We start from the raw sequence: 27,386 nt of genomic DNA, 5'->3' as shown, positions 1-27,386 counted from the left end.
TATATCATGTATGGGTCTACTTCACGTTTTCCGTGGGAATTTTTATGTATTAGTGATTTTTTAAAACTTGGGAAATGAAAAAAAAATGACATACGCCTTGCGAATTTTTTGTTTAACAAAACTGATGAGTTTTAAAAGGGGGTACTATAAATAGTACGGTTTGGCGGATTTTTGTGGTATTTGGCAGATTTTTAAAATCCAGTTGGCAGAATGCCTGAAAATAATCTGGCAACCCTGCCAGGAACAGAAAGTGAAAGCATGTGAAGTGCGGAGTACGAAAAATCCCCATAAATTGGAATTAATGGTCTCCTTAACCCAACTTTTTCTATCTTTGTGTTAAGTCTACTTACATTTTGGTATTAGAGAATGGATTCCTTGGTGAGTATGTGTAACTATCGACGAAAACATTTATTTTCAACTGAGGAAAACGTTGACTCAGTGCGTTGAGTTCTGTTCTGTTGAGACGTCTTCACTCTCTCACTAAGAAACGCTGTGACTAGGGAGTTTAATAGAAATTCTAAATGTACCTCACCACACACTTGAAACCAATGTCATATGAAAGAGCTGGCAACACAGATTACAAAACAGTTTGAATTTTGTTTCTATCTTGATTAGAAATGTAGTTACGGCAGTTCAAAGTCTGAAATTTCAGACCGATTTTTACCCCCAATATTGCAAAGTTGTGACCGAAATCGCGTGATGTTAATAAAAAATGGTTAAAACAGTCAATATTGAGTTCTTATCATATATTGTATACCAAAATGTTCGTCTTATCGAGGACAACGCATTTGCATTAATAAAGAGGAAGATAAACATTTCAAATTAACACATTATTACATAATATGACGCAAATGTTACATAATCAAAAACTCGTCTAGACGTAAGAAACAATTTGCTATATCACTATCACTTTTGGATTTATCCCCAATATCTCACTGAAACAACTGCAAATAATTCCCCTCTTTAAATTAATACATAGAGAATAAAAAAGGGTTTGAGAGTATTTAAATGAAGAGATATAAACATGTTGTGTAATGACATAATTATAATGAGTTTATTTTTACATATGGCAATTTAATTGCATATAAATAAAATGGTAGATTGAAAAGTTCAAATAAATGGAAACGGTTTCTCTATTATAATTAGAAGGAAAGTTCTGGCTTTTAATACTTTAAAAAATTCTGCTGAACCACTTTGGGTTTATTGCTAATAAAGAGCTGCCAACCTACTGCAAAAAATGCGGAATTGTACGCATTTTCAGCGATTGTACGCTTGTACGCATTTCCCCCAAGATTGTACCCATTTTCAGTGTACAGAATCACCTCAGTTTTCTTTAGTTGTAATTCATATTATTACTAGCCTATTGAGAAACCTTGGTGACCAAGTGGCTGTTCATATATTTTTTGACCAATTATGATCTTCATGCTGGGAGGTAGATTTCTGAAAGGATTGGATTATAGTCTTGGGAACATCATTGTTGCTGCAATTGAGCTTGTGCGGTGTGACTTTATGTAATTATACCTTCCTCTTACTTTCACAATGGTTAGTTTCCGTCGATTTCAGGATTGTACCCATTTTTATGAAATCTCCCCCATTTTGAGGTCCCATTGTACACATTCTCATCAGATGGGGTTGGCAGCTCTGCTAATACATCATTTGTGAACTGACAATTAATATAATTTTATTCCCCCCCCCCCCCCTTCTCTCTCAATGTATGGGGGTGTCAAAATATATAACTAATAGAACTTCTTACCTTAATAATTATTAAGGCTAAGGCCTTTAGAATATGGATACAAATGATAAACATATCTAAACATATGGGAAAGAAACTTGATGACTTGATGGCAAAGTAAAATAAAATAAAATTAAAGTAATTGGTATTTTTAAAATATCGATATTATTAATATCGGATTTCACAAAGAAGAAATACAAACTTTTAAAACAAAAACTATAAAATGCCCAGAAATAAAGTTGGAAAGTATGTATTCAAAATAAAAACGTAGTAAATAATAGTATTGAAAATATTATGGACTAAATTTAAAACAATACATAACTAAATTTAAAATATCGATATGAATATCGATATCGTCCGGCAGCCATGATGAGAAGATAATGTAAACATGGCATTTCGGCGCAGAGTTAAAAGGTGTCTGCGCATCGATATAGAGCCCTGAAATTTGGCATGAATAAAGTTAAGATGTTATTCTAAAAACAAGCGGTTAAATTTTAAAAACACACGCGGTAAATAAAAAAATAAATGCATTTGAAAATTGCCAAATTTTTACTTCATATAACTTCTGGAATTATTAATGGATTTTTCCTTGATTGGCACCATTTAAAAGGAAATTGAAAGACGAAAATAATGATACCAAAATATCTGCGATATTCCTCTTTATAACGAAGTTATGCATCTTTAATTGAACCCCCCCAAAACGCGAACGGCAATTTCCAGTCACAACTTTCCTATGGGCGAGTTGGGTCAAAATTTGACTGCCACTGCTGCTGCTCACTTAACTGCCTACTGTGACTGTGATTATTCCCAGTCAGACAGGGTCTGCCAATAAAAATGGAAATTGGTTATTCCCAGACAGGTGTATGGGAATAACCAATTTTCGTTATTCCCAGACACTTTTTTTGAAATCCTGCTCTTTTAAACAATTATCCACATTCCAGAATATGGAATGTTTCGAAATGCGCATAGATATAGAAATAAGTAAAGTTAATAAAATATCAATAAAAACATAAAATTAACCAACAATAAATCAGTCGATGGATAATACATTACTACATATCGCCAATATGCGTCGACTTTAATGCGGGTGTCATGGCCGACTGGTTAAGTCGTCTGCATTGAGCGGCTTGTCAGATTCAACGATGTGGGTTCGAATCCTGGTTCCGCCACTTTTCTTTTCTTTATTTAAAAATTCCATCTTCTTTTTACAGAGCGTTACAAATGATAAATGTCCCATCCCCCCCCCCATCTCTTTTTGTTAGAAAAAAATAGTTCTCTCGCTCTCTCTTTTTTTAAATTCCTTTATAGCAAATTGTCATATTCGTCCCCACTCCGATCTCAAAAAGTATATTCTAAAAAGAATGAATAATTATAAAGCATCAAACAGACATATACAGAGCTCGACCAAATGGTCGATAGAGGAGAAAAAGAACAATAATTTTTAAAAATTTCTAAATAAAAACAATTTTAAGAAATTCATTCTCAGAAACGGAACAAGGCCAAACAAAAAAGGATAAAAGAATAGACTCGCTTTAAAAAAAAAGGGGGGGGGGCGGGGAGCGATCAGATTCGAATCTGTGCAGCTAAAAGGAGCAAAATGAAAGGTGGTCTAACCCACTGAGTTGTCTATCCACACCGGTACCGATGTATCTTAAAATTCACATCTCTGATTAGAATATGTTGTAAGATCTAGTTTTGTGGACTTTTGATGATAAATTGTATTATCTTGGCCTAGGAATTCGTCCGCAAAATAAACAAATTCCCGGCCATCATCAATATTCCCCAAAATTATGGCCAGAATGAACAAATTATAGAAACAAAAGATGATCAATAAAGTTAACAGGTAGATAGGTAGTGAAAATTTTAATGGTTGGTGGACTATGAACATATTTGATGATTAACAACTTCCTTGCTGGTTGAAAAAAAAAGATGAATTGCCAGTTTGACGTTTTCAGTTCAAAGTGACAAAATAAATTTCATTGATCCGTCTGCTTTAAAAAAAAAAAAAAAGCTGGATTTGTCATTTGATCACCATTTACTTTCATCTTGTGTTAAATATCACTTGATATCGACTGTTTTGGGACACAAATAACCGCTGGCATTTTTTTCAAAATATTTGGTATTTTTCACGTCTAGTGTGGCATTTTGCATATAAAATCTTTCTGCCAACTAGTTACACCTGTCTGGGAATAATGAAAATTGGTTCACAATAATGACAGCCAATAAGAAAATTGATTATTGGATTGGCAGACAGTGTCTGCCAATAACGATGGACGGTTATATCGTATCATACCGTTTAAGAGCTAATAGGTTCTAAATACCTTAAAATTCTCTGTGTAACTTTTACTTTAATGCATAGTTACAATTTATCAATTATTAGGCACTTAAATGAAAATTCAGTGAAAATAGCCTGACAGACTATTTTCAACGTACGGTGATAATGGCCTGACAGCGTATGGGAGACTATTTTCACCGTACGGTAATATCTTGGTGGGCGATTTTCACCTGCGGTGAAAATAGCCTGACACACTATTTTCACCGTACGGTGATAATGGTATCGGGTAGCTAACAAACTTTGCGGCGTTTGTCTGTGTTGAACCCCTGGCCTCAAGAAATCGGGGGGAGTGTCATAAGATAGACATAGAGATTGAAATCACTTTTTCTCGAGTTGTGAATAGCTCATACTCATACAGGAGAGCCACGCTCTCCCCGGCCATGTGGAGTTGTTGTACCAATTAAGGTTGCGGGTTCGAGACCCCATTGCCGCCACGAAATTGGAAAGCTTCATCGGTAACTGTAACCAATTCAGAATCCGCCATCCCGCCTGTATTATATATCTTTGGGAGGCCTTATGGGGGAGGGGGGATGGGTGGGGGCATTTATCATTTGCAACGCTCTGTAGAGAGTAGACAGAAAGGAAATAATGTTTCGGAATCGGATTTGAACACACAACGTCAATTTCAACAAGCCTTCTAAGACAGAATACTTACCCATTCGGCCGCGACATCCACATTATATATTCATATTCGACTGATCTATTGTTGGGTAATTTTATACTTTTATATTGATATTTTATTAACTTTACTTATTTCTTTGTGCATTACGAAAGTTTTCATATTAATGATTGTGAATACATGTTTAAAAGAGAGGAGTTTCAAAATAGCATCTGTGTATAATCGTCCATCGTTATTGACAGAGACTGTGGCTATAATTGCCTATCGTTATTGACAGTGACATACATGTCTGGCAATAATCACAGCATACCTTATTTCGACACATGATTCAAGAGTTATTGCAGTGATTGTGATTTTGATACAAGGATCCGTAAATAGCAATGGTGATTATACGCAGACATGTCTGTCTTTAATCTCATAGAAGCTTTTTGTAACTGCTGCTCTTAACATTTATTCACTTTCAAGAATCTGAAAACTTTTGTAATGCACATATAGAAATAAGTAAAGTTAGTAAAATATCAATAAAAAAATAAAATTACCCAAACAACATAAAATCAGTGGAGGGATAGTAGACTTCTACATTTACACCCTATGCGTCATTATTCATGTGGATGGCGGAGCCAAATGGGTAATTCATCTTTCTTAAAAGGCTTGTCAAAAACGATACAATGATTGAATTGAAATAACAATTTTCTTTAAAATTCTCAATACTAAAATGTCAAATTGATGTATAAAAATTCTTGATTATCCAGAACATATAAAATTCACATTTTAAAAACTTGTTGGAACTAAAAAATCTCACTAAAAACTAAAAAAACAGCAGTAACCAAAACACGTCTTGCCAGCTAGGCATAGTACAACTAAAATTAAATGATTATATAAGACAGAACTTTTATTGATTGACACCAATAAACAAAGGAAAAACATTAATTTTGATAGCATTGACATAGGCCACTCAAATTTGAATATAGAGCAAACTGTTACAATAAGAAATCTTGGATCATTCTTTGATTCTGATGCTTGAGAATTGCATAACAAAAACCTGCCAATCTTGCTTTTATCACTTAAGAAATATTGGTAAATCATCTACCGACTATCATCAGTATACCCGAAATAGTGATTAGAATGAACATCAATTTATTGTTGTGTTTTGTTTGCATTGTAAAGCGCCTCTGAGCACATTGTGGATCTAGGCACTATATAAATTCATTCATTCATTCATTCAACATATTATTGAAACAAAAGAAGGTCAATAAAGTAAACAGGTAGGTAAGTTATTTTGATGGTGGGTGGACTATGGACCGATCTGCTGATTAATAATAATAAGTTTCTTACTGGTTGAAAAAAAAAAAAAAAGAGGCAGAATTGCCAGTTTGACGTTTTCAGATCAAAATGAAAATGTCAAAAACTTACATTTTATTGATGCCATTTGTTTTTTAAAAGGTTGGATTTGGCATTTGAGCATTGTTTACTTTCATTTTTTGTTAAATATCACTTGATATTAACTGATTTGGGACACAAGCATTAACCAAGCAGAATTTTACTCCGTCCCCTTGACTGTTTATTATTTCTAGTCAACGAAAATGTCTGGCAAACATTCCTTCTCCTCACCGTACTTCTGCTACCAACAAAGAAACGCGATTGAAACAGATTTTCAAAATGCCCAAATGATGCATACATGTAACTTGTATCAGCGGTGATCTCAGCAATTCATTCTCTTCCCAAAGCCAATATATAATTAAATAATTACGCCCTTCGCAATGGCACCGTTAGATCCCGTCGCCTAGGCATTCCAATAAGGTAACATGAAAAATGTTTTAGGTGGATTTCTCTTTGCAGTCGATCCACATGCCAAGGATCCAAATGGGTCACTCTTCAGTTTGTGAGAATTTATCACAATATTTTGACACACTGATTAAGGCAGTTTATCCCGACATTTGACGACAGCATGCAATTTTAAAATCGCCTTTGTCAAAATTGTGAGTGATGCTCAGACTCTGATGGGTTGATTGCTTCGGTTGATAGGCAAGTAGTTCAGGTGACCATAGGTTGTGGTTCTTGGTTATCTGCCCATATTAAGGGGTTGGATGTAGGGTAGGCAAGTAGTTCAGGTGACCATAGGTCGCGGTTCTTGGTTATCTGCCCATATTAAGGGGTTGGGGGGTAGGGGAAGTGTAAAAAAAAGAAATGAGTCAAAATTTGAATCACTGAAATGCTCATTCAAGTAGTTTTAATGAAATGTACAACTGATGTTGTTTTCAAAGATACATGCACTCCATGTTGATTGAAGGTAATTGTAAAAAAAAAGACATCCATGTCAATAGGTTGCTAGACATAGCGACATGCAGTCACATGACCATTAGGCAGAAGCATCGATTCTGCCACGGAAATGCTATAAAAGTTCTACCTCTGCAAGTAATCGGGGCCGATATGATCAAGGCCATTCATTTGACATTAATAACTTTTTCTCGATTCCCTCCCCAGAATGCCAGTGAATTGCAAAGTGTTGGTGCAGCATTGAAGAACCCTGGGAATTTGGGCAACAGCGTCAGTTTGCTATTTTATTTCAAAGTCTTTATTCTGCACAATGATATATACTCTTCAATGCTAAATAAACATGGTTGAATCTTTCTCTCTCTCTCTCTCTCTCTCTCTCTCTCTCTCTCTCTCTCTCTCTCTCTCTCTCTCTCTCTCTCTCTCTCTCTCTCTTTTTTCTCTCTCTTTCTCTCTCTCTCTCCCCCCCCCCCCCCCCCCCTCTTGGTTTACCAAGGCTTTTTAAAATCTATGATAAAAACATCCATTAATTCAGTATAGATTCCTACAAGACGATATAGATTATTATCATTATTACTAGTTGTAGACATTAACAGATTTTTAAAAAAATTCACTTTTAACTTTAACTTTTTTATATTCCCTTCTTTAGTGATGCCTTTCTCTATATAGAAGGAACAAAATTGACATCACTCAGCCCTTTGCTATTGTTTTTAACCAGTCATTTTTATGAGTATTTCTCACTGAATTCTATCAATCAGGCTATAAATGTTTAAGGTTACACATTGTTTTGTGTGTTGGCACATAATATATCCGGCTAGTGGGATGTTATTAGTTTTCCAAATATATAGCATCAATATATTTGATATACACCATCCTATAAATCAAAAAGGATATTTTAGATAATGCCTCTTTGGATTTTGTTTGAATGTCAATATTTGTCTTTTAAAAACAAAAAAAACCCCAAAAAACTAGAGCTTTTATATAGCGCAATATCCACTAAACATGCTCAAATTGCTTTACAAGGGGCCCCGAGCCAACAGCAAGAGTAGAGCGAAACATGATATCTGTAAAGCGATATTACAATTTTCAGACAGACATCACTGTTAACGGCCAGGTACTCATTTTACACCTGAGTATGATGAGAGAATATAAGTAAAGAGCCTTATGCGTCGAGTGAGGCTTGAACCTAGGACCTTCCGATCCGAAAGTGAGTGTCATACCACAACCAGACTACTTACAGGATCCATCTTACTCAATTATGCATTGTTATTCATTCATTTTAGTTTTGATTTTAATTTCAGCAATAAGCAAAAGATTTTCGATAATTGTACATCATTTTTGTGAATTTTTCCAGCAAGATGTTGAAGTTCATTGGGCGATGAAGGCGATGGAGCACGCAGAAGTTCACTATAATGTAAGTATTTTAACTCTTGGGGGACCCAATAGCTCAGTTGATAGAGCACTCACTTCACAAGCGAATAGGCCGGGCTCAATAATAGGTAGATTTTTTTTCTGTTCCCCCCCCCCCCCCCCCCCCCCCCCCCCCCCCTTGTCCACCCAGCAATGATTGGGTAGCTGGGTCTGTTAGATCTAGTGGACAATACTTTGCGATAGACTAGCATTCCTCTCATAGGGTAGCAAGCAATTGCTATTTTCCATTTCACACTATACAAGGTTGTCAAGGTTGTTATTTATGGAATTCAGTTTGTTATAAACCCACAGTATATTTTCCAATCACCTGCTAAATGGAAAACAGTAAGTACAAAAGTATTTTTACTGGAGTTCAGAACGTTTCTGTTTAGAAGTTCAGTAAATTTTTGCCTCCTGAATAGGCCACCCTGACTATTGAAACTCCGGTTTCATGGATCTGAAGGACTATTAATTTTATTACTCTCTGAGTGGCCTTGAGAACCTATCAATGTTCCAACTCAACCAGCTTTTTGTTTAGGTGTAAACACAAAATCTTTGTGTTCCCTAAATCTAGTGAGTTCTTTGTAGAAATCAGGTGCACCCCAGTCTAGTACTGAGTGCTCAAATTTGAAACTGGCCAATACTTCTGACACCATATAATGTAGGTCAAATAGGTTCTAAAGACTAACCTGATTTGTGTTGTGATGGTCGTCTGTCTCGCACGACGAATAGGGGAGAAGTGCCAGTCTACTGTGAAGTGGTGGGAGAGGGGAGCTCATCCAGTTCCGTGTCGGTCTTCATATTTATGTTTATTCGTGAGGTAACTAATTTACATTACAATATTATTATTATTATTATTATTATTATTGTTATTATTATTATTATTATTATTATTATTATTATTATTATTATTATTATTATTATTATTATTATTATTATTATTATTATTATTTTCAATTTATTATATTCAAAATAATCCAATAAGGAATAAAGTACCGCATTTAATTTGTCTTTCTTTGACACAGTATGTATGGGGTATTTTATTTTCAGCTTATAACAGCAGTTGATGCTAAACAACTTCGGCTTACCAAGCATGATGACAAGGTCTATGAACAGTTTAGAAAGGAATTCCCTGATTTTGATGTCGCGAAGATAAAGGAGGATGATCTCAAATTACCAGCAATGAAAGAGGTGAGATAATCAAACAAAGAGTCATAGCTTAAATTTGATTGGACTAAATTTGAAAATCCTTAGCCTGAACCTTAAATCTCGCAGCGCTCGGAGGAGCAAAAGGCCTAGTCATTTTCCCTCCATATCATCGGTCCTTGGCTACAGCATAATGCCTGGGCATTTTCCTTCCATATCGTCAGTCCTTGGTTACAGCATAAGGCCTGGGCATTTTCCTTCCATTTCATCAGTCCTTGGGTGTTGATCATATCTTAACATCCCCATTTCTATTTTCACTCTTCCATTCCGCATTTTTTTCTTTAAATTCGATTTTCAAAAATGATGATAATGAGGGGGGAGGGGATTGAGAAAGGTGAAAAGAAAAATTGTTGCCAAAAGGGAAATACACAGGGTGTCCGGCAAGGTCGTAAAGTCGGAAATTTAGCATCATGGTCGTAAATGGTCGTAAATTTGCACCCAAGGTGGTAAAAATTTGGCCAAAGGTAGTAAAATCAAACTGTCTGGAAGTTAGTGCTAAGAAAAGGAAACATGAGGAAGTGAAAGAGGTGACCTCAAAGAAAAGAAAACTAGAAATAGACATAGACATGCTTACAAGGAAGGCAGATGACCTAGCTGATGAGGCTGAGCAGAAGGGAGGGACCAAGCAAAGCCATGGGCTCTTACTCTTAGTGCAAAACAATGCTTTAAGAAAAGATGCCAAGGCCAAAAGACAAGATCTAGCTACAATGGAGGCCTCATTGAAGACCCTGCAGCATGAGCTAGACTCTCTGTAGGAGCAAGATTGGATTAAAAAACATTGTACATATTGTATATATTATATATAGACTAGTTTATCATTTTGGATTTTAAAGCAATTATTACACTATTACTACTCCTAAATACTCCCCCTATTGTGATTGTGAAGCAGAAACATTTATTACTCTATTACTCCTACATACTTCCCTATTGTGATTGTGAAGCAGGAAACATGATGTTTAAAACAGGATATATATGTACATTGAGGTAAGATAATCATAAGTTTGAATTGTTGGATGATTTAATATTGATTACTTATTAGCCTACTTTTATTGATTTTTGGATGTGACTTTATATATATATTGGTTAAAGCCCGGTAATTGGTAGTTGGCGCGCAGGCATTTTTCTTTCAAATTCTTAGGTAGTAACTTTTTTTTCCAGGTAGTAAATTTGAGGGGAAATATTTGCTGGACACCCTGATACAGTACGTATGACAATTAATTGCACTCCCTTTCAGTTATTCATATTGCAGGTAAAATAGGTAGTTTTGCATTGCTTGTTGGGTATTGGATAAACGAAGATCATCAGCCTATATTCACTTTTCATTTACGGTCTCGTATTGAAAGTAGTGTGCTCTTAGTCACTTCAATATGTAAGTAAATGTCCACTTTAAATTGATTTTCTCTTTTTAGAAATGGCGTAAGTTCTGTGAAGACTTTAAAGGCGTGGTAGAGGACTACAACATGGGAACATTATTAAGGTTGGACTGCACAGAAGATTACAATCCAACAAGTACAACTTTAAGTAAGTAAATGGAAATTTTCCTTTTTTATTTTTAAAATTCTCTCTCTTCTTCCCCCCACCAACCCTTATTTTTTCTTTTTATTTAATTTGATACACTAAATAGGGGAAAACATTTTTATTTACATAACTGTAAAATTTTGGAACAATATTAAGTAAGAGAGGAAAAATGCAGCTTCTGCAGATTCAAAATAATGCTTGATAAAGAAATAATTGATTCCCGATATAATTATTATTATATTTAAATACACAGGGTATTCCAAGCTACGGTTTACTGGAACTTGTTTGAATATGCCGACTTAAAAAAAATTATTATTCTTTGTTATCATTCCACTCCTTCCTCAAACTAATGTTTACCTCGAACATGGTTTCCTCAAACTTTTGTCACCAAGTCAACTTAACAAATTAAATTAAAAGTTTTTTTCTTAAATACACCCTGTGTTTTAGACCCGATGATTTACTTTTACATTGAGAGTTATGTATATTTGTGTGTCATGTGTTACAATCTACATTGCAGAGGTGGGTGTGTGTATAAAGTATAGTGTACATGCAGACACACACAGCCACTCATACATCCCATCGCCATTTCGCTAACAAACACTTCTCTGCTTATTCTTATCACTTTGCATTTGTTTCAATTTCAATGTCACGCACCATGATTTGCTAATGGTTAGCTTTGATAGTTGATGTTAAATAAATGTTGTGAGTCCCAGATCTCCCTTAACATATCAATTAAGTATATAGATAATATAGCTCCCTTTATTCACCCCCAGGAGGGTCTATTCCAAGGGCTAACTGGAATACAGGTGAAGGGCAGCAGCGCAGTGAGCGAGGGAGAGGTGACTTACTCAATGCCACGTCGCGGGGTGGATAATCAAACTCAGTGCCATTCGAGAACAAAGCAAATCCATCATGGTTCTCACGGCTTCCTTAAATTCAAGGACTCCTTGAAAACTCCTTGGTTTTTTACTGAGGAAATCTCCTTGAAAACTCTTTGATTTTCATTTTAACAGAAAACTCCGTAAAAACTAGTTGAATTTTCCGAGATCACCACTACTACAACCACATCATCATCAGTACCACCACTACAACCACATCATCATCACTACAACCACAACACCATCATCACAACTACCAACATGAATACAACAACCACTACCACATCATTATCAATACCACCATTACTGCAGCCACCACCACTACCATATCATTGTCATCCCTACCACCACTACTACTACTACAACCAACACATCACCATCCTACCACCACAACTACTACAACCACCACATCACCATCTCTACCACCACTACTACTACTGGGAAGTATTTAAATTAGATTCTGGGTGGGGATCCTGACCTCCCATAGCGGGCAGGGAGGTACATACTGTGTCTTCTATCCCCTTATATCTGTTATCCAACATGCTTTCTGTCTTTGTCTCGGAATGAGATTACTTGGTTTTGTCCTGGCACTGGCCGGAATCCTAGCTGGGAGGGAAACAGTCAAATGCATAGTTATTGTTTTGGGAGAAGCTTCTTCGGCATAAGTGCTATATAAATGTACATTTATTATTATTATTATTATTATTATTATTATTATTATTATTATTATTATTATTATTATTATTATTATTATTATTATCACCATCCCTACCACCACTACTACTACTACTACAACCAACCACATCACCATTTCAGATCTTGAAGAAAAAAATTGCAGCATATGCAGAGTATTTGAAAACCATGAAATTTATTGTTCAATCAAATGCATTGATACCTTTAGCTGAGTTGAAGGAAAGTGAACTCGAGGCCCTTTCACTGCTGTGGAAACAGCAGTTAAGAAGTCGGGGTGTCCCCTCTAAACTACAGTGTCAAGGGGATTATTCTTTGTTTTTATCCACGAATTTAAATAGTACATTGACAACTCATTGAAAACTCCTTGAATTTCAAAATGGAATTACTGTAGGAACCCTGTACCATAGATTGCTAATCTTCACCAAGACGCTGTTTCCTCAAACTTTTTTCCTGGTCCCAAAAGATTTGAGGAAACCATGCTGGAGTGTATAAACATGTCATCAGTGCTTGCTTTTGGTTTTTGCTCTTTATTGATTTGTTTTTCCTTTCAAAATCTCCCATTTTATAAACTTCCTGATAAAATCAGGACTGCCTTGATTTGGTAATCTGAGAAAAAAATTAATGAAAACAAAATTGGATTATGTGTATGGAAATGACCCTTGTGTATCCAAGTATTAGGCTTTTTGACTAGCAAATGAAAACAAGGAACAGAAAAAGCTTCAAATCTAGATTGCATAATAAGATATAGTATAATAGTCAAAACATACTGCTGTTTTGGGTCATGATAGTATTGTATGTTATTAGGTATTCCAAACCAAAAATTCAAATTTAAAATGCACGCCTGACGCTTGTCTATTTGGACACAGCTTCAAAACCCATGAAGAACACAAAAAACCAGATGTAATTATCTCAAAAAACAAAAAAGTTACGGGCTTTCAAAGTTTATTGGACTTAGAAAAATTTGTACGATTAATCGAACATGAACATTGAGTCATCTTCTAAAGCAAGTAAATGAGAATGAAACCCTCCAACAAATGATAATAGGAGGGTTTTAACATCTGTGGAACCCAGGCAAATAAAAAAGCAAAAAGAATAAAACCATTCGTAACACAATGATAAAATACATGATCCTAAAAATGAGAAAAATGTCAAATTTTACGACATTTTCGACAAATTTTGCCATTTGGGCCATTTTGGTGGCTACACAACTCAAAATACGAATATCATACACGGCCTAAAGTTGATCTGTGCACTCCACCATGCACACAGATACACTCTAATTTTTTTCATACAAGACATAGATCAAATTAAAAAGTTACAGACATCCAAAACTGGCAAAAAACGTAAAAATCAACATTTCGGACGAAAAGCGAAATTTTCGCGTTTTCGGCGTATTTCGAATCAACATAACTTTTCAACCCTCCGGACTACATACACAAACCGCATATCAAAATTTTCAGTATTCTCTCAGCTATCTCTTTATACTAAAACAATACAACTAATCATGCAATATGATATACTTTAAAGCAGTGCAAGTATATGTGTCACCAAATAATGGTCAAAATTTGCAATAATGAATGAACTGCTGTATGAAAAATAGTTGATGGACTACATAATTGTGATATGAAAAACATTAGTAGGCATGTCAACTTCATTTAAAACAAGTCACAAGTCTTAGAAAAAGGTCCTAAAACATGCATAATTCAACTGAAACCAATGGTGCTAAATAGTAGTAGAAGACTGAAAAAAAAAATTAATTAAATCAAACATACGCACATTGGCGATAACTTTAACTGACCCTAAGACGCTTTCTAGGTGGTTCAAATTCTCCCGATCCCAAACAAGAAATAAGGGACTGATACAATTTATCCAAATTACCTGTCAAACTTAGTTCTTTCTCCTGGAGCACTAACTTTCTATATCTAATCTGCGCTTTAAGACTCTCAACCCTATTACCCCCTCTGTCTCTACTGATCAATTCATCAACTTCCTCCTTTGTCGTGCAAACACCACCCTGACTGATTACAGCATTCACAACTTTAAGGTGTTTCTCTCGCTCTCTAACATCCATTAAAACAGAAGGAATTTCATTAAAGTCTATGGGGCACCGATGAAGTCCATATATCTTTCACCCTGCACGAGAGCTCCAGCAGTTTTCCAGGCACTCTGGCATCTGTGCTGCAACTGCGACACGGTTACGGATTGTCCAGAGTGAACTCTAGCAAACCAATCATGTACCTAGTTAATGACAAAAGCAGAAAAGAGGAAGACTTTAACGAAGATCATGTACCTAGTTAATGACAAAAGCAGAAAAGAGGAAGACGTTAACGAAGATCATGTACCTAGTTAATGACAAAAACAGAAAAGAGGAAGACATTAACGAGAGGAAGACATTAACGAAGATATATACAATGATTATAGTACTACTCTCCACGGGCTACATCTCATAGTCTTAACTAAAAATTGCGTGTTCTAGCAGGATTTGAGCACACTAAATATAATCACGGTACATGATAAAGCATTCTAGAGTCGGGTTACGGAATTACATTTTTAAAATACAAAACAACTCTCCAAATTCACATATGCTCTGATTCAAGCACATTGACCGGCGTCGAGATATCTGGGTTGTACTGTACAACATCTCTCCAAATTCATATATATATGCTCTGATTAAAGCACATTTGCTCCTGCTCCCAGGAGCGTGAGTACTGCACTGATACTCTATGTCTTTCAAAATATTAAAAAGCAAAAGAACTTACATCGTTCCAAGTGGCATTGCCTTCATCCTTTAGCAGGTGCAGCTGACACAGCAGTTTGTTTGTCAATGGAGGCACAGGGCTGGGAAGGCTTGGTCGACGACCTTTGCCAGTCATAAGGAAAATGCAAGCCTTTTGAAGGGATCATCCCTCAAAGAAGATGGGAAGGGTGTTGAAATTGAAACTGTTGGAAGAAAAAAAGAGTAGGGAATTATAAACAAATGCCAAAGGGAAATGAAACAATGTACAATATATGAGCAGTCATAATAGTATGAGCATTTCTCCAGTGCTTCACTTCACCACAATAAAAAATATGCTGAAAGCATCTGCTACATACATTACACAGCAGCAATAGGTCTATGCTAATTTGTGAAAGTTTAAAGATCCAAACTTGATACCTGCTGCTCGAGTAGAAAGAAAACGGCACTGCAATTGCACTCTCGTCCCAGATATTATATGAAAGTGCAAAACTAATTATTGAGTCATTGAGAGAACGGTAGATAAGACTAAAAGATATTTGCACTTGTACTAAACAAACCTTGCTTAAATCCTCCGAAGCATTCAGAAAATAAGAAATCAACTTCTCATAATGCCAATGTTTACGTTGCCGTCAAGGAAGACCTTTGACCTTATAACCAATGAATCAACCAATCAGCGCCTGTCATTTTTAGCGACTGCCATCGACATTTCGTTGCTAAAAATCGCCATCTCAGCCCCCCCCCCCCCCCCCCCCCCAACTAGTAATTGCATTATTCGATTAACAGCTTAAAATCACGATCAAAATTTCTTATACCTACACTCCGAAATATACATATTTGTTAAAAATAGGTGAAATGGATGTCATTATGCTTCCAAATTAATTAGATGACCGTGAAAACCACAGTCTACTTGATTGAGACTTAGACTTAGCTCACTTCGCTTTACCGTCACCGAAAAACGGACACACAAACACCACACTTTCAGACAAAAACAGTGGAAGAAATGTTTTTAAAACATGATAATAATATTTAAATGTATCATTAGCTACTTACTGGTTTCGTTTTGTTGAGACATCTCTGTCCATCGCAACCCGTCATTCGCCGTCGAATCGACGATTGCTCTCAGTCGGCCATTATCCAACCTCGTTCAAAATGAGTGGAAAACTGCGGATAGTGTCTTCATAAAAGTAGCTCTGCCTCACTCGTGGAATTAAAACTCCATACAAAGTTGATGTATTTAGACGTAAAAATGCATCCCCGATCATTTGATGAAACAGCAAAGACCTTTAAATTTGAAATGACCTGGTATTTTTTACATTTTGGTCTTTACTTGAGATTTAAACCGCCTTCTACCACTCAAAGAAAAAATGCTGTTGAACTCGCATGACAGGAAATCTCCGTTGTCCAGATTGTCGAAAACCACGAGAAAATCTGTTAATTCACCGCCAAGTTATCCTTTTTTAAATAAGGCGAAGTTTAAAAATAAGAGATCGTCTTCACGGTCCAAGCCGGGTTGATAGTACTTTTAAAGCACATGAGTACTATTTAACAGAACCCGTTTTTGTTGACATTTAATGTCACAATTGAAAAAGAAAACAAAACTATTTCATTGGTGCACATAATTTTTTGTTTCATTTTAAAAATAAAGGGGAAAGTAGAAAGGGAAAATGGCACTCGATATCCGATTCTGCGTTACGGCAGCCATTTTCCACTCACACTAGGCATGGGTTTGGAATACCTAATGTTATGGTGTTCTGATTTAGCTCTTTGAAAAGATGGCAATTATGTTTAAAACTTCATTCATTCATTTTGATTTTATATTGCCATAGAAATGGGAAGCTCTTGGTTTTTAATCTGTTCATCTCCTTTTTACATTCTTTTAGGTGTAAGAACTCAATTTCTGGCAATTGAAATAGCAAGAAACAGAGAAGGATATAATTCACCTCTATCTGAGAAGAAGAAAAAGAAAAACTTGGCAGAGGAAAAGGAGGACAAGAATAATTCATAGCATTTAGTAAATTATGATGTTTTCATTTCGTTATTTTTAAAAATATACTTCTATTATGTTTGTAAAATTGTATCTCATGTTTTAAATTGCATTTCTTTGTCAAGCTTGGTGCAAATGTTTTTTTTTTCTTTTTGATGCATTTAATCTTAAAATTTATTTGTGTACTTGTTGAACGTATTCTTCAGTTTTTCTTGTAATGAATAGACATCTGTCCAGATCCTGTTTATTTATTTATTTTTTTTTTTTGTTCCAGCGACTATAGAGCTTTTTAATATAGTCGACATGACCTATTTTGAAGTTCCGTTGACTGTCTTTGTTGTTGAATTTTGGTGTTAGAAATTTTAACTTTATTTTAGAAAAGCACCACTGACAGGTAGTGACAGATACAATTTACTGATTAATTGAGATCAAAGTGTGTTGATTGAATTAACAGTGCTAGAAGCTGTGGACTGTAAAAAGTAATAAATAAAAATGAATATGACAGCTTCAAAATAGAAATAGAACAAAACACAGAACGTTTTGGGCTCAAAACTGCTCTTTACCTAGCAACAAAACACAATGAAAACTTAAATGCATTACACTTAATTTTCTTGCTTTATTCTTAGTTCTGTTACATGGTGTTTGAGCACTGCTTACGATCAAAACAAAAGATAATACGCATTTGAAAGTGAAAGCTAATCTGGTATAGATGGAACAAAGTTGACGTCACTCAGGTCTTTGTTACTGTTTTTTTGCCATAATCAGACTACACATAGTTTTGTGTGTTGGTCCATTATATTTCCGGATGTCACTGTTGTGAGTTTCTTAGACAAGCACATAGCATCTATACCCTTTTGTAAACAGGAGAAATACACATTCTAACGTTTTGAGACATTTATTCTCTCAGGCATTGAACCGCTCATTGCACCGTTATGTATTCACAGGTCTCACCATGCCCCCTTTTTTCCGCCATCTTGAAAACCCCGGAATAACGACACCCCTGGGTAATTACATAATTTTCCGGTCTCGAGCGATGTCATTATCCAAGGGTTGCACTGTATGTATTTATGTTTCATTAAATTTTGTTGTTGGCTGAAGAAGGATTTTCAGTTTGAAACATTCCATGTTTGGTATTTTGTTCTATTTTGAAGCTGTTTTATATATATATATAAGTATCAATCCACTGTTTAGGTGACCACTGTGAAATGCACCAAGTGGAGGACCAAGCATATGTCTTGTTCAAATTGATTAAACTGTTCAATCTTTGTTCAAATGCGTATAGCTTGATGCCCTACAATGATTTATGAACACAATTCTGATGCTTGATGATCACAATGGTATATAGAAAACTACTTGGTCCCCCTACTGTTTTACTAAATGTTTCTGCTGCTATAAGGAGACATTTGGTAAAAACATGTTTTTAGGGAGGCCGCGTTAAATAACCCTTTTAGGGAGCCCGGTATATGTTAATATATGTGTATACCTAAGAGTGCATTTTTCAAGTGAGCTACCACCAAATTTACTAAAACAAAGTAAGTCCTTAAGAGCTTCATGCCCATAGTGTCGAAGCTTACCCCAGTGTGCGAAGAGTGAAGTGGCCGAGCAACGCATTTACTAACTCCTGGGAAGGTACATCCCTCCAAAGGGGGTGCTCAGGGAAATAGCCTGGGACTCAAACACGGCAAAAAATATTCCCAATTGCCCTGTGCGCCATTGTTTTTGCAGTCCCCGACCCCTTTAAGGCAGAGGAGTTGATTAGTTGTTGTTGTATACCACTGAATGGAGTTGGATGGATAGGACAGCAGATCTGGACACAATGAACGGCTTCAATCAACATTTCATTCACTTTAACTTGCACAATGCTTGCTTTGGTTTCGTGGTCTTGGGTTAGACAGTTCGTCTGACGCCCGAGTCGCCAGGGTTCAAATCCATATTTGTGGCGATGCAGAGTCATTGTAAAAGTCTCATTTACAGTCTCACTTGTGTAAATTGGAGTGTTGAATTGTAACGACGTTGTTCGTGTCCAAATAAATGTACTACCGGCTGCACATCGAGTTCATTGTGGGTTTTGTGATACATCAAAGCTCGTGTAAAATTACATTTACATTTGACCGAAAATTGATACACAACAATATAAGTTTACAAATCATATTGCAGGTTTATTTCAGTTCCAAAAGCCATCACTAACATTCATCCACTGTATCACATACAAGTCTTTGGTCACCAGATAAAAGCAAAATAAACTTTGATGAAGTTTGTTATGTGTATAGTGCAACATAAAAGGATAGAAACAGTTTTCTAATAAAACCCTCAAATGATAACAAACCAATTTTTTGTTGCTGGTAAGTTGCTTAATTGGATTTGTTAAAAAGCATAAACTGTGAAGCAAATGTGTTGAAAATCGTTTAAATATTAGAATTTAATGAAAATAATAATTCTTAAGCACATTATGCCGATCTAAGCTGTCGTTGCTGCATTTTTTTTTCATTATTAATTATTATTATTTTGATAAGGATGAGGGGATAAAGAAAGAAAGAAATTAAATGCACAGGGGTGTCATTTCTTGACAGTCACCTCTAAAGATTGAAACTCTTAAAATTATCATAAAAAGAATAGTGAAGTTTTACATTGGCTATCTAGAAAATGCTGAACGTAAAGCTACATTGGCCAATTAAGTTAGGGTTAGTAGAGAGACTTTTTATTCTGCCATACCTGATTCTTTCAGATAGTTCTACAAAGCATTTGTCTCTCAAGCTGAGCAAATTAATGTTCATATAAATACAATATAAAAATGAAGATTGCAATGATGAACAGATTTACTATATAAGATAAAACTTTTTTTTAAAACCCCAAAATATGTCAATAACACCATACAGTACAAAGAATGTAATACAAATCAAATTCATTATTGTCATTACACAGACAAAGCATTTGTCTCTCAAGCTGAGCAAATTAATGTTCATATAAATACAATATAAAAATGAAGATTGCAATGATGAACAGATTTACTATATAAAGATAAAACTTTTTTTTTAAACCCCAAAATATGTCAATAACACCATACAGTACAAAGAATGTAATACAAATCAAATTCATTATTGTCATTACACAGACTGAAACGCTCTTTCCCTTCTATATTTATTTCTTTCATTAAAAATCGTTGTCTTCACCAAACTAATTAGTGTACCTTCAGGGATTCCTTTTTGTGAAAATACCCTGTGGTGTTTTAAGAACAGAATAGTTTCAGACTTCCCACTAATGATCCCCTCGAACCATGTGCTGAAACATCTTCGACAAAGTTTTTAAAATATGACTTGACTCTATCTGTATCCTCATCTGACTATGACATGTATCTCCGATTTTTGCTTGAATTCCTCTGGGTTCAGTATCTTTTGAAAACACGCAAGCTGATTTGGCACTCCTGCTTCACCATCAAATATTTTTTCTTGATTTGCAGCTGTTACTATGGATGTTCCAAAATTTTTATTTGGGTCTCTATTCACTACAGAATCATATGTTTCAATGTTACAATTTCCTTCCCCAGTGTCCGATGCTGAGTTATCAATTTGACCCCAAAAAAATGACCAACTTCTGTTATTTCGCGTATTGCAAGTGGACACTGATAAATGTTTTGATCCTGGGTGGGGTTCCTGACCTCCCATAGTGGGCAGGGAGGTACATACTGTGTCTTCTATCCCCCTATGTCTGTTTTCCAACATGCTTTCTGTCTTTGTCCTGGCCCAGACAGGGTATCCTGGGAGGGAAACAGTCAAATGTCTAATTAGTTTTGGGGGATGATATTTTTTTTCCTTGTAAATCATCTCTCTGTTATGCACTGTATTATGTTTTGTTTTATGTATTATATATGATTTACAAACATTTTTGAGTGTATTCCTCTTAGTAGGGACCTGTGCCTTTTGTCTGGATGAGACTTTTATGTGATCTCAAACTAAGTACACTGATAGTGTGCTCTTGGAATCTACATCTGCTCCCTATTTGAACAAATTCCCCTTTTGTCTTACCTTTTCTTGGATGCTATAATTGTAATTCTAGAGCTTTTTACTATCCCATTATTTTCTTCCTTTTTACTGGTGCTGATATGACCTTAATGTGGTGCAAGCACGTAAAACCCTCAAAAAAAAAAAAACACAAACATTTTGATTGATTCACTATGTCCCATATGTCGATAGAAGACATCTCTCTCGTGTTGTGGGACATCAAGAAGGCAAATAATGTCGAAGCTCAGTGCCTGAATTTATCAGCTATTAACAACTGGGGTTTCTCTAAATCCTTTACTAAGGAAGTGACATATTTGATGGCACTGTAACCACTTACTTGGTCTTTGGATATTCCTGTATTTGGAAAAAGAAATGGGTTGTCTGAAATATCAACAGCTTTACGCTCCTGTCCAAGTTTCCTTAAAGGCTGAATTGTGTCATTGGGTATCAACACAGGGACCCATATCTTGCTTCACTTTCCAGACTTATAGGCCAGCTTATACTTCTCAAGTAACGCCTTTTCCAAAGGATCAGTGACATGTTGTACAAGCTAGGGATCAACCCATACATCTGAATCTGCATCATTCCAGTCTTTTAACAACATCCTTGCGGGTTCTCCGCCTCTCCTCACATTAAACATTGTAAGCCTAGCTATAATAACATTGCGAAGCCTAACAAACATATGTGAATCAAAGAAATGATAATCATCCTCACAAATACGGACCATCTCTTCAGTAATAAATTTCCATAGCTTCTTTATATATCATTCTCCAATGGCATCTCTTTGGGTTTTCTCAAATTTGTTCTCTTTGCTTCACATTGAGCTGTTGCTGTAAAAAAAATACTGTCCCAATTATAATCCAGGACAGCTTTGAATAAATCTATTTCTGCGGATTCTTCCATTTTGTTTTGCATTATGTATTCCCCTTTTAACTTTTAAGAAATTGATTAACTTTTTCAATACAAATCCAATCGAAAGCTTCAAGCCTGCTTTCAATGTCCCATCCTCTTTCAAAGTCATTTCAGAAATGGTTTGTGATATTTCATTAAAGTTACACTGCTTCACCACTCCTCTCCAGAGAAAGAAGGTTGGTTTGTTCTCTTCCTAGTTTTTAAAATCAAATTTCCTAAGATACGTAAATCATTCATTATAACTTTTCTCTCCTTCTTTGAACTTTTACTCCACAATTTTGTTCCTAACAATACTATAGCTTTGTCTGATTGACACAAATCTCCCACTTCGTCAATCAAAAATTTTCAAGAATATTCTCCTTTATTTCTTTACTTGCATTGGGAGCCACAGGATAAAATTTTACAGCCCCAGTACATAGAGCAGGCTCAGAACGACATTTCTTTTTGTGTTCATAAATCCTACATCCAGAGTAAAACCCCTTACAGCCAGCACACATAACTTCATGTGACCCTTGTGCTCGCTCACACATAACAATTGAATTGTTTCTAGTGTTTGAATAAAAAATGCCCTGTTTTTTTAGATATTCCTTTCCTTTACAGGCTGTTTCATGGCCTCTGTAACTTCTGACTCATCCTTGTGTTTCCTCATCAAATGCCTTGAGAGATCTTGAAAATCAAAAGCTGCTAAATGACCGATGACTAGTTTTGAGAAAAACATGGAATTCTGTTAATCACATTTTAATGTTTTTCTACATGTATCATCTTTTGCATACCAAAAGTTGACAATATAAGGACTATTACCAGTGCTCCTATCGATTGATCCTGTGTAATTTCTTTTTGTAATTAGATGATAAAATTTATGCTTAGCGGGTTTTGATTTTCAAGGCATCACTTAGCAGGTTTCTGGGTGGGAATCCTGACCTCCCATAGCGGGCAGGGAGGTACATACTGTGTCTTCTATCCCCTTATATCTGTTATCCAACTTGCTTTCTGTCTTTGTCTCGGAATGAGATTACTTGGTTTTGTCCTGGCACTGGCCGGAATCCTAGCTGGGAGGGAAACAGTCAAATGCATAGTTATTGTTTTGGGAGATGATATTTTTTTCCTTGTAAATCATCCCTCTGTTATATATTATTATTTTATTTTGAATGTATAATGTAAGCATCTGAGTGTGTTCCTCTTTGTTGGATTTTGTGCTTGTGTCTGGATGAGACTTGTAGGTGATTTCAAACTGAGTACATTGGTGGTATGCTCTTGGAATCTACATCTGATCCCTATTTGTTCCCAGAACGGGGTGACTTTGCATCAATTTTAAAAGTAACTCAAAAAATGAAGTCTTAAAAATATTTCTAAAGATTACTTAATGCTCTTATATCTTGGGTCTGTGGCCCTAATATGCATTTCAATCAATAATTAAATGAAGATTTAAGTTTTATGACCACAATATAAAATTTATTGACTATTTTGATAACATGCCAAATTGGGGTGACTTTGCAACAACTCAAGTAAAGTGTCATAACATCTCAATACAAAAGACATTAACTAAAAGAACAATCCAAGATAACTTCTTAAACAGAGTACAAGGCAGGCTCCACACAATGTATCTTATGAAAGGTCCTGAAAAACATTTCTACATCTAGCTTTCTTAGTGACACTGGGCTGCCACTCATCCTCACTGCTGACGACTTCACTATCACTGGATTCACTTGCAGAATCACTAAGAACTGGTGTCTGAGTCTGACTTTGCAATTTCCTTCTGTCAGATGAACTGGAGGATGTGGATCCATGAGCAGAGTCAGTGCTGGTCATAGATGATGAGGTACCGGTAGCATCAGGAAGTGCAGAGGGGGTTGAGCTAGAGGATGATGAAGATGTGGAGGTTAAGTCCTGGCCAGAGATGGATTTGCCTGGTTCCACTAACAGCCTTTTCCGTGCTGTTCTCTGTTTTTGGTTGCCCCCTGGGTTGTACTTGAATTGCTGAAGGTACTCCAGCAGAGCAGGTGAAAGTTGAGCTGTTCTGGTTCTCTCTGTTGTCCCACCAGCTCGAGGAAACTTCCTCAACACGACGTCCATGTTGAAAGGGGCGATTCCACAAGCCCTAAACCCAGCCTTGAGGTTTGCAGGGATCCTTATCCCCATTCTCTCCATAAGCTTTGACAGCAGGCGAGGGAACAGAGCTTTGTCAAGGGATGTAGAAGAGGGTCGTTGCATCTTGTGTTCATTCATAATTTGCTTCCATTCTCTCTTCATTGGACCGAAAAAACTGACATCAAGGGGCTGGCATTTATCAGTACTGTTTGGGGGTAAGAGAACAAAGCGGATACAGTGGACTCCGGATAAGACGATGCCCAGGGGAACCGAGAAAAAAATCGACTTATCCGAAAATCAACTTAACCGGCGTGTGACCAAATGAGCAAAAACGCATGTGAACAAGGCAGACCAATCAAGAATATGTATGTCCCTTCATATCGCGCGGTCTCTGTAGTGGTCATCAGAGGCTCCTACCCCCAATAGCCCCATAGAGGAATCAGAATACATAAAAATCGGAATTTGAGATAAAAAAAAGCGGAATCAACTTACTGTTATTGACTATGACATGCTTTGCAACAGAAAATGTAATAGACAATCCAAAAGTACTCAAATGATTAAAAATATAAAATGTGTAAAAATGTACAGATTGTGTAAAGACTAAGAATGGGGTCAAATAATAATAGAGAACACACAGGTCCTGGCCGTCTGAGAGCAAAGCATTGAACGGATGGATTTAACCTTGTCAGGACCCCCCCCCTCCCCACACACACACACACACACACCTAAACAAACAAACGCGCGTGCCGGTACACACACACACACACACACACACACACACACACTTACACGGGGCTAATATTAAATAGGGAAAGAAGCTGACCGTACTCAATAATATTATTACGGAATGAAGCCAACATATAATATTACAAAGGTCATTGACCTCACAAATTGGAGTCACCATAATAATAATAATAGTTCGGTCAACCCCCCTCCCAGACAGCACACACTTTAAAGGGACTAATCAGACTCACAAAATGTGTGTTGATTAACCATAGGAGATGCTGACGAAATAAGCCATAGCTCACTTTTTTTTTCACTACAGACTTTTTTTTTTTTTAATGTTCCTCGATTGGAAAGGTGAAAAGCGGAATTTTTGCCTTGAATGGGGAATGTATACCAATTAAGTGAAATTATTCCGCGAAAAGCGGAAAGGTAGGAGCCTCTAGGTCAATGTCATGCTTCTTGTAAATCGTCGAGACAGAAATAGCCGGTATGCTAATTTTCTATGCGATGATTTTCTGTCGCATGCCAGACTTTCCAAATGCATCGAATCTTCCTTTTCCGCGATAGGTTTGCCATTGTAGTTGTAGACTTGATTTGAATTCTTGATAAAATTGATACTAATTAAGAGGGCCATTACATAGGATGGCCTGGGATTAGAACCCAAAAAAATCTTGAACTTGAAGTTGAGAAATTAAAGTTATTCAATACTGCTTATGTACATTGAACACAGACGTCAGGCAAAGCACCTACATCACATCGATGTGCGCCAATCGTTCGCGGATATTCTTAACCACTGAAAATTCTTACTGGTAGCTTTTTTAACCAATGGAAATACTTGTTTATTTGTGATTTTATTGTAGTCATGAGTGATAAGAACATCGACTTAAGCGACATCGACTTATGTGGAGTTTGTTTGTTTTTTACTAATGTTATATAGGAAGAAGGGGGAGGGACCAAGAAAAAAAATCGACTTAGGCAGCGTCGACGTATCCAGAGTGCACTGTATCAAGTTGTTGGCACTTTGAGATGACCGCCTCACTGAGGTGTGAGCTTAAATTGTCACCTATCATAAGTTTGGGTCCTTCCCGTCGCCGAGCCCAGGGTACGATTATGACGGAGAACCATTCCTCAAAGCATGCGGCATCAAACCAACCGCTTTTGCTTCGGGCAAACCTTGTCCCCGTGGGACCTCCTTGTCGCCATGAGTCGTAGAGGTGAGCGGCTTTGTATACAACAAAGGGGGGCAACAATTCCCCCTCTGCTGTTCCCGAAAACATTATTGATATATTTCCTTTGGAATGGTTGATAACCCTTTCGGGATACTTAACTCCTCTCCTGAAGATACACTTTGTTACTCCCGGGTCATCGGCTAAATTTGTCTCATCATAATTCACAATATTACCAGTAGGAACACCCTCCAGGGACCCTTTCAAGTTTGAAAAGTACTTCTCCACGTTCTCTGGTTGTACTTGAGCCCTCGAGCGTTTGATGTTTTGGCACATACGATTGGTTAAAATGTCATTTCGTTTCAGAAAACCCCTCACCCAGTCATCCCCAGGAACATTATTTTTGAACACGGTGATTTTTTGCCGTGTGCGATTTAGGTACCCTGAAACCACAAGCTTGACATCTCTGTGTTCCAAGGGCATGCCAAATTCAGAACAGATGAGAAGGCAGTTCACAAGTTCATCTTTCACTTCCTTCCTCAAGGCTGTCTGTCCACCACACGAATTCTGGTGAAGGCCCTTCACCTTGTTCCACAGCGTTCGAAATGGGATTCCGCATCGTTCTGCCACCTTCTTCACACTGTCACTCTTACAATCTTTTATTGCTTGGAGAAGAGTCTGTTCGTCATAATCTCTGTAGCGCCTGGCTCCAGGCTTTTTAGCATACTTTCTCGGCATTGTGGTTCTGGTGAGAAAATTCTGTGAAAAGAAGAAAATCACCCAAAAAAAGGTTAGATCTAGATATCTAGAACTAGGCATTTCATATAATATTAGCCTCTATATTATTCTTAAAACCTTTAAACCTAAAGAAAATCATATCTTTAATTTCAATAAGATATAAGAAACTCACAATCTCCCTTAATTCACATAATACTGCTGCTAAACAAACAAAGTGTGCACCCACTAATATTATTATTGGGTGGGGTGACTTTGCAACACTCAGATCTAGAAGCTGGGGTGACTTTGCATCAAGCCATTGTAAACAGACAGACAATGAATCATTACTGGGAGCCTAATTGGGAAATGTTAAAGTATTTTGCACTATAAATC

General features: G+C 36.4%; 2 protein-coding genes and 1 long non-coding RNA gene across 7 annotated transcripts; 1 reads left to right on the top strand and 2 right to left on the bottom strand.

The window, feature by feature from the left end:
- The first annotated feature begins 225 nt into the window (after positions 1-225).
- LOC144964985 (protein PBDC1-like) lies at positions 226-22,281 on the top strand. Of its 3 annotated transcripts, XM_078899806.1 has the most exons (7): positions 507-587; positions 7,171-7,233; positions 8,315-8,374; positions 9,421-9,561; positions 10,986-11,097; positions 17,283-17,413; positions 18,331-22,281. In XM_078899806.1, exons 1-6 carry the CDS (start codon positions 522-524, stop codon positions 17,405-17,407), a joined length of 567 nt encoding a protein of 188 aa, XP_078755932.1. In that variant the 5' UTR covers positions 507-521; the 3' UTR covers positions 17,408-17,413; positions 18,331-22,281. The 3 variants fall into 3 exon arrangements, with proteins under 3 accessions (XP_078755933.1, XP_078755932.1, XP_078755931.1); XM_078899807.1 differs by lacking the exon at positions 507-587 and adding an exon at positions 226-378 and having other exon boundaries at positions 17,283-22,281; XM_078899805.1 differs by having other exon boundaries at positions 17,283-22,281.
- LOC144964986 (uncharacterized) lies at positions 13,591-17,118 on the bottom strand. Of its 3 annotated transcripts, none has more exons than XR_013643959.1 (3): positions 16,453-17,118; positions 15,445-15,605; positions 13,591-14,903 (listed from the first exon to the last, which is right to left on the bottom strand). It is a non-coding gene; the product is annotated as an uncharacterized LOC144964986 (long non-coding RNA). The 3 variants fall into 3 exon arrangements; XR_013643957.1 differs by having other exon boundaries at positions 15,425-15,605; positions 16,453-17,033; XR_013643958.1 differs by lacking the exon at positions 16,453-17,118 and adding an exon at positions 15,960-16,060 and having other exon boundaries at positions 15,425-15,605.
- A 1,600-nt stretch (positions 22,282-23,881) lies between the features above and the next one.
- Positions 23,882-27,110, bottom strand: LOC144964987 (uncharacterized). The gene is made up of 2 exons (XM_078899808.1): positions 26,121-27,110; positions 23,882-24,624 (listed from the first exon to the last, which is right to left on the bottom strand). The coding sequence occupies exons 1-2, from the start codon at positions 27,093-27,095 to the stop codon at positions 23,902-23,904; spliced, it is 1,698 nt and encodes a 565-aa protein (XP_078755934.1). The 5' UTR covers positions 27,096-27,110; the 3' UTR covers positions 23,882-23,901.
- Positions 27,111-27,386: the final 276 nt, after the last annotated feature.

The sequence above is a fragment of the Berghia stephanieae genome, chromosome 2 (assembly GCF_034508935.2).
Source record: "Berghia stephanieae isolate SIO BIC M18660-M18661 chromosome 2, UCSD_Bste_1.3, whole genome shotgun sequence".
Taxonomy (NCBI): domain Eukaryota; kingdom Metazoa; phylum Mollusca; class Gastropoda; order Nudibranchia; family Aeolidiidae; genus Berghia; species Berghia stephanieae.
This window is presented reverse-complemented; position numbering and strand designations above follow the sequence as displayed.